The sequence below is a fragment of the Homalodisca vitripennis genome, chromosome 5 (assembly GCF_021130785.1).
Source record: "Homalodisca vitripennis isolate AUS2020 chromosome 5, UT_GWSS_2.1, whole genome shotgun sequence".
NCBI classification, from domain to species: domain Eukaryota; kingdom Metazoa; phylum Arthropoda; class Insecta; order Hemiptera; family Cicadellidae; genus Homalodisca; species Homalodisca vitripennis.
Genome location: NC_060211.1, coordinates 53312143 through 53320651, shown reverse-complemented (window position 1 = coordinate 53320651; position 8509 = coordinate 53312143). Strand labels below are relative to the sequence as shown.

Sequence of the window (8509 nt, the reverse complement as noted above, 5' to 3'; positions counted from 1 at the left end):
TTTACCGAAGTAGGCGTCTTAGTCCTAAAAGTATGTAAATTTATTCCCTTCATCGGGACAATGAGGCAAACGCAAGTATGGCGTTGAAAATATATTAGACTGAAAGAAGCCAGAAATAAGCGGTTTTTTTAACCAAAGTAGTTTTTTGTGACCTATGCATCTATTTTCTTAATCAGGGCAACGAGCCAAACTCAGTTATGGCTTAGGAAATATAAACTAATTAACCAGAAACACTCTTATACACGCCAAATTAGATATAAGAGTTAGTTCTCCAATCTCTGATCGTCTAACCATGAACACTGAAATAATATGAATCTAATAGTATACCCTACTCATGTTTAAAAAAATGTTATAGAGAACCATCATATTACATCACAAGTGCTTTGACAAAGTAAGTTACGGAATCTGAATTAACAAAACCGCTTGTGTAAGATTCCACAGTAATAGCTACCATAAAGTCTGGTTCACTAAAGAAAGACCTATTGATGAAGATGTTTACAGTGCCAGAAAAGCGTGCGTTTATGTTGCTTAATGTGTCATTATCAAAGCCAATGTTTCAGATGACTTTGTTGCGGCAACATTAGTCAAAGGAAATAAGGGATTATTTATGTATGGAAATTAATGGTATGGCACAACTTTTTAAATTTTATTTTAGTGTTGAACGATATAATTTTTACAATGCTTAAGAACTAATTATGTACTCTAAAACTTAAACTAAAATTGTCTCAGGTATCAATGGTGAAGTTGGTTGTATAGTTAAATGAACTCGATTCCCTCAAATTTGAGGTCGGAGATCCTGAGTTCGTCCTGGATGACAGTGCCGTCTATGAGGAAGACCATGATGTGAGTAGAGTACTGGGGCTTCCCGTCCACCACCTGATCCTCCGACTTGAGGGCGACCACCACATTGTCATCGGTGCCGGGGATGAACTTGAAGCTGCAGAACCCGTGGTCTCCGTGCACATCCCCCACAGTTAAGTTCTGCCACAATAAACACGGAAAATAATATTGTTGCCCACCTTTTGTATGGCAAATTAAACTGCATCCACAAATAATGGTTTTGAATAGTGTTAAACTTTGATGCGAACTTTATTATTTACGCATTACTTGAGTTATTTCTTTATATTTTTAGTTATAGGTAAACTATTTCAAAATTGTAGTGTTCCAATAATGTTATTGACAGGAGTATCTAGTTGGATGATCTTTAGCGTAGTCATTTGAAGGGTTTAATAAATTTCTCTCTGCTGTATTTCCGGACAATATCTCGAAAACAAACTGACTAATAGGCATAAAATTTTACACAAAGCTTAATTTATATTTTATCAAAACTGAGTCGATGATGTTGCATGTCACTCCATAGGATTTGGCTGAGCGTTAGCTAATACTTCTACATTGGTCTTATACCCCATACGTTATGGGTAACCATAATAGCAACGAGAAAAACAGAATAAATAAAATTGTATAGAACTAAGCCCAGTCATTTGAGATTTCACCATAAATTTTATTTGTAGAGTAAAGAAAAGTTGAAAATCAATGTTGAATCTCGAGGACAAGATTTGATTTCACAGCACTATTACGTTGTAGCGCCCTTCTAACTCACCGGAACTTTTTAAACACACTGCTATATAACATAGTTTAAAGAAAAAAAATGGGAATGCATTAAGTAGCAAGATATTTCGATAAAGATATCATGTGTTGATTTTATATTTTGCGTGAAACTTCATTTCTACATACACAAGAATGTTTTCGATGATAGTGCATGACCAATCATGAAATTTGTCTCATTATCGCTGAAGACTAAAACTCAGTAGGCTGAGTAACACGGTTTCTCTTTTCCACGCCGAAGTGGATGTACAACACTTTTTGTGTTGCAGGAAATCTCGAGAACGCAATGAGGTATAGGTTTGCATGCAACCTCAGCTACGCCTGTTAAGTAAATGGTCAAATAAATAGTACTAATTCTGGAAGCTTAAACTTTACTATGACTTTTGTTTGAACACTTATTAGTGAAATATTGTCACACCAGAGGTCATAAAATTACTAGTGTGTTTTATTTTGTGTAATTAGTCATTTAAAGAAAACATCCAAATGGAATCGCGCTGAAATTAATTAAGGGGAGTTGAACAGTCCATAAGGCCCAATGTTAAAATAAGGTAACTTTATGTACCTTTTTCTCAGAACTCATAACAGTTAGGAAGTTGAAATTTTTACACAAGGTGTAGGATATAATATTGTATTTATACCTCTAAAATCTTTGTAAAATAATTGATACAACTAAAGAAAAAAATTTTATATTTGTGTTATTTTTTATTTTTATATTTTAAGATAAAATATTTTTCTAAATATTTATTTATTGATGAAATTTGATAAAACTAGAGCTACATACTTCTAAAAGGCTACTTTATAACCAGTAAAAATTTCATGTGTGTAGCATTTATAGTTTTTTAGAAAAAGGTACATATATATTAAAAACCGGTAATTTTCAAAAAACAGCGGAAAACAAAAAATCAAAATAATTATAAGTTTATATTACCTTTAGAAGCCTCCAGGACAGTAGCTACCATCCATTTCCTCTTCCTCACCTAATAACTGTCTCCTTTTCTTTATTCTTGCTTCCTTAGTCATTGACTCTGCTTTCAGATCTGCCTTCCTCATCCTGACTTCATCGAGGCTCTTCAATGTGCTTACGGTGTATTTGCCACAGTCTTTTATTCCTAACTCCTTTAAAACCTTGATCCTTCCAATGTTACCTTCATTGAATGTTAGAACAGCATCATGAACACCTAATACAAGAGTCTCTCTTCCAACAAACACATTTTTTGGGATTCGGTTCCACACTACATTGTTGAAAGATTCGTTCACGTTCTGGGTTTTACCGTGAAGACATTTTTTTAGTAGATCTAATCTTGACAAATCTCTGTATGTAGGTTTTATTGCTGTCAATACAGCTTGAGGTAGAGAATGTTTGTGATTGTAGGTAATTTCTTCTTCATTTGCAGCCAGCTAAAATAATTACTATATAAAAGGCAAGAACGCAGCGCTCAAAACGCACGAAATTTGTTATGTAGTCTTATATTTGAAAAATCATAGAAGCTCAACGGAAAGCCATTTTTATGTAGGGATTGCAGTAAATTGTTCAGAAAGAATCAAATAATAAAATAAAAAATAAAAGTGAAAAAAAAAACATTTTTTTACCGATTTTTGCGTTCAACTCCCCGCCGAATTATTATCAAATTAAAAACAAAATACAATTAAATTTATTTACAATTGACATGAAATAATAGCGTTCTCAGCCAGTCATGTGAAGTACTTTCTTATGGTGCTATTTAAAACGAGAATTCTTCTTGATAACTCATTAGGATTTGAATGTGTATTTTTGGCCAGCAGCCCATGAGGATGTGTAGATTAGGCTTTAAATGTGTCTGGCCTCTCCTTTCTTAAATAGATTTATCACAAAATTTGGAAGACCAACCTTGACATCCTGAAAGTTTTCATCGGCACTCAGAAGAATGTTAGTGCTCAAATGAGGATACGTGTTGGGGTCGAAAGGGCCATCCAGCTTCCTCAGAGGCATGAAGAACCACCGCTTATGGACGTCACTCCAGACACATGACTCGTGAACCAGGGCCGCTAGAACATAAGAAGCAGTGCTATTTAGTAATTCTATTATTGTTATATTGGGAATATCACAGTTTGACAACACTTTTATTGTATACGTTTTGAAACAACCCGATTACTTTACAAAATACCGGCTCTGACCTGCAAATCGTCAACGAAAGCCAAAGGAATATAAGATTATGATCTCAGCCCGTATAAAGCTGCATATCTAACCGATAGATCATTTGATTCCCAGAGCGGTCAACAAAAATTGGCAACTGAGTTTAAATATTTCCCCCAGAAAAAAGTTTAAGACGATTATTTAAAATATAGTAACATTGGTGTTCAATGATGTACATAAATACTATTTCAAATTTCTTCACTATAAAAAGCTCTTAAAATTGGCGCTGAACTTCAGAAGTTAAATGATACGAAACAATAAATAATACATCTTCAATACAGTTTTTATACCTAATTTTACATTTTATTTTTTATTGTATAACTCCCTACACCAACATCATGAAGTTCAGACTGGTGAGATAAACCCAAGAACCACTGCACAGAACCAACATTACTACAGAACACATGTCACACACACCAAAGAAGGTGGTTTTCATGTTGGTGTAGTCAGGTATCGGTTGAGTTTTTATCGTAACCACTGCACAGAACCAACATTACTACAGAACACGTGTCACACACACCAAAGAAGGTGGTTTTCATGTTGGTGTAGTCAGGTATCGGTTGAGTTTTTATCGTACTGTGCATAACCAACATTACTACAGAACACATGTCACACACACCAAAGAAGGTGGTTTTCATGTTGGTGTAGTCAAGTATCGGTTGAGTTTTTATCGTACTGTGTATAACCAACATTACTACAGAACACATGTCACACACACCAAAGAAGGTGGTTTTCATGTTGGTGTAGTCAGGTATCGGTTGAGTTTTTATCGTAACCACTGCACAGAACCAACATTACTACAGAACACATGTCACACACACCAAAGAAGGTGGTTTTCATGTTGGTGTAGTCAGGTATCGGTTGAGTTTTTATCGTAACCACTGCACAGAACCAACATTACTACAGAACACATGTCACACACATCAAAGAAGGTGGTTTTCATGTTGGTGTAGTCAAGTATCGGTTGAGTTTTTATCGTACTGTGCATAACCAACATTACTACAGAACACATGTCACACACACCAAAGAAGGTGGTTTTCATGTTGGTGTAGTCAAGTATCGGTTGAGTTTTTATCGTACTGTGCATAACCAACATTACTACAGAACACATGTCACACACACCAAAGAAGGTGGTTTTCATGTTGGTGTAGTCAAGTATCGGTTGAGTTTTTATCGTACTGTGCATAACCAACATTACTACAGAACACATGTCACACACACCAAAGAAGGTGGTTTTCATGTTGGTGTAGTCAAGTATCGGTTGAGTTTTTATCGTACTGTGCATAACCAACATTACTACAGAACACATGTCACACACACCAAAGAAGGTGGTTTTCATGTTGGTGTAGTCAAGTATCGGTTGAGTTTTTATCGTACTGTGCATAACCAACATTACTACAGAACACATGTCACACACACCAAAGAAGGTGGTTTTCATTATATTGTTACATTTAGTTTAGTGTGTGTGGTAAGATCATTATGGCACTTTTTAGTTGTAAGCTTTTTACACTTGTTTAATTATATGTGCTATTACAAAATCTGGGTGTTCAACACCTGAGAAAGATTCTAGATTTAAATCTTCGAAATTTAGTGTTCTATTTTGTAACGCATAAACTTGGCGAACACATCGTTAATAATACATTGCAATAGTTAGAAAAGTTGTTAATGAAGTGCCTGCAAAGGAAATTGGAAAACGACCTGTTTTCTAAGATCATCACAACTCAAAATGATGATTAAACATCCCTATGTGAATTTGGAAAGTAGAACATATTTTTTACTACAATATATCTGGGAAATGAACGCCGAATTGTTAACCCAGAGTACCGTAACTCAAGATTAATATTACAATATCTCTTTGTGAATTTGGAAAGTAGTACACATGGTTACTACAATATACCTGGAAAATGGACGTCGACCAGTTTTTTGAGAGCATCATAACTCAAAATGATGATTACAACATCCCTATGTGAATTTGGAAAGTAGAACATATTTTTTACTACAATATATCTGGGAAATGAACGCCGAATTGTTAACCCAGAGTACCGTAATTCAAGATTAATATTACAATATCTCTTTGTGAATTTGAAAAGTAGTACACATGGTTACTACAATATTCCTGGGAAATGGACGTCGACCTGTTTTGAGAGCATCATAATTCAAAATGATGATTACAACATTTCTATGTGAATTTGGAAAGTAGTACACATGGTTACTACAATATACCTGGAAAAAGGACATCGACCTGTTTCCTGAGAGCATCGTATCTGTCCTCCCAATTCTCAGCAGTGACGAGTCCCTCAGGAGTGATGACCTTGACCCAGAGCATATCCTTATTAAAGGCAACGCCATCCTTGATCAGCTCATTTCCGGAACTGCCCACGTACAACAGCCCTTCTCGTTTTGTTGCCCATTCACTCTTCTGGCCTGTAATGATTTATTAGTTAGTAGATTATACCCTTCTCTCATATTGCTTGAGTATGCACAAAAATTAACTAACACTCGTAACTTAAACCTAATAGCTGTAATAATTATATAGTTTAATATACTTAAATTATATAAATAATATTTATCCAACTACTGTACTTATAGTTAAACTTTTTTATATTATCGCCGCTTAGTAAGTATTGTAAAAGGGTAACTTACAATTTTCACTTGTATATAGGTGTATATGTTCTTGGAAATAAACACTTTTTATATTCCATTTATATTCTAATTTGAGTACAAAAATAAAAAAAGAGTAAGCTAATGTCACTGTATGCAACGATGTTTAATAAAATACTGCCCATTTATTCGTGTAAAGAGAGATCCATGGGTTTACTCTAAAGATCTAGAGATCTAAAGATATAAGTTCTAAAGACATAGTAACAAGAATGAATATTGTTGCTGTGCTTTTGTGTCATCGTATTATATTTAATTATTATTTCCGTTTATTTACTCAAGGATAAAATCTCATAAAAGGATTAATCTAGGGTATTTAAATCTATTTCTATCTTATGAGAAATCTTTACGTTTCAAATGTAATTAATTTAAGGAGAACTACAAAAAGTAAAAAAATATTTCTTATCGATTTTTAAAACAAATATATCAAGTTGTACAAAATGTATAAGTTTTAAGATACTTTATGGGCCTTGTCTTGGTATCGATTTTTGTTTTTTGACAACAGTTTTTTAAACGGGTGCCGTATAAAAGTGATTAATTCGGGGCTAAAAGAATAAATTACTATTCAAAAGAAAAAAATACTGTAACTTAAACTCCATGTATGGTAAAAATATAAAAAGTATACACAGACTAGTCATACTTAAAAAATGTAAGTATATCTGATATTGATTCTTAAAAGGCGTTTTAATTTTTTTTGTATTGTATTCTGATTTTCACGCTATGCCAACTTCTCTTCAAACACCCTTTACAAGAACCATCGTTTCAATTTTATTTGGAACTTTGTGTTGTACAGAACCCAACCGAACATTAAAAAAATTAATAACTCTAAAATATTTAAATTGAGCTTCTTTCCAGTTCAATTCGCCCAAAAAGGGAGTCTCCAACTCCTGCTTATCCAACGAAGGAGACAGGACCTCACATCGTGGCATTTGTTACGTAACCTCTTAATTAAAATTCATTCCCTATGGTTGAAACCTCTATTTAAATGCGCAATATAATTCAAATATTACATCATTCTCGCATTTGACTCACCTTTAGTACTTATACCGTTCCCGGCTCCAAGGTAGATCCAAGGAATAGCCTTCTTCGTCTCCAAGTCCAGCTCGTAGACGAGACCTGTCTTATCGTCAAACGACAACAGTCTACCGTCGTATACGATGAGGTCCGACAGCTCCATGCCTCGGCCCTCATACCCGAAATGCGACGTGAATTTTATAAGCTCGCCCTCATCCCACTCGAACACGACTTCGCCCGCTTCGCCTGCCGTTGGGCGCCATTCCAGGTACCCGGTCTTTAACTGGCTCTCCCAAGTTCCGTTGGACACCTTGTTCGTCAAGTCACCGTCGTGGATAAGGCCAATGCGGTACCTGATGCCATTCTCGGTGGGTTCAGGTGGAGTGAGGGGGTAGTTGGAGTTATACTCCTTTTGCTCCGCGCTCACCTCTTCAACTGGAGCAGCAAGTGACGTAGGAATGTAAACTAGGAGCAAAGAGAATACGATGAAAGTTACAGATTTAGTCTCCTCTAGAGCGTGTAGAACCATGGTATCAAGAGAAGTCCGTCAATACTTACGGTGAACAGCTTTTATCTTCAGACAAACCTCTGATTCCTATAAATATTACCGTGTTGCACTGCACGTTTAAGGTTATCTCAAAATGTCGGTGGATTCTGACCAGATGATACCACTATATTGGACAAGGAAATAAACAGATGATTAGATTGTGTTATTACTCGTCAGGTCAAGTAATTGCAAAATTCCATCATGTTTATTTAAAAACACAGAAGACAAAATATTGCCTCGTGTATATTACATAAACTAACAATATTAGATTACAATTAGGGAACAAGACAAAGTTTTGTAATTTAAGAACTATATTTTACCTTCCAAATAAAAATTAAAAATATACTGTTTGAATATACATTAATCGTGTGTAAAATCAATTTCATACAGTATTTTGATCAAAGAGGAAGCCAGATACGGGGTCAAAAGGGTCCGGACCCTCATTTTTTAAGGATCAAAATGGGGCCTTACTCTCTGTCCACTACGGGAAAATATCAGTTGTGTGGACCCTC

General features: G+C 35.1%; 1 protein-coding gene across 1 annotated transcript; it reads right to left on the bottom strand.

Moving 5' to 3' along the window:
- Positions 1-622: 622 nt before the first annotated feature.
- LOC124362208 (soluble calcium-activated nucleotidase 1-like) lies at positions 623-8118 on the bottom strand. The gene is made up of 4 exons (XM_046816518.1): positions 7469-8118; positions 6002-6202; positions 3473-3630; positions 623-981 (listed from the first exon to the last, which is right to left on the bottom strand). The coding sequence occupies exons 1-4, from the start codon at positions 7977-7979 to the stop codon at positions 757-759; spliced, it is 1095 nt and encodes a 364-aa protein (XP_046672474.1). The 5' UTR covers positions 7980-8118; the 3' UTR covers positions 623-756.
- Positions 8119-8509: the final 391 nt, after the last annotated feature.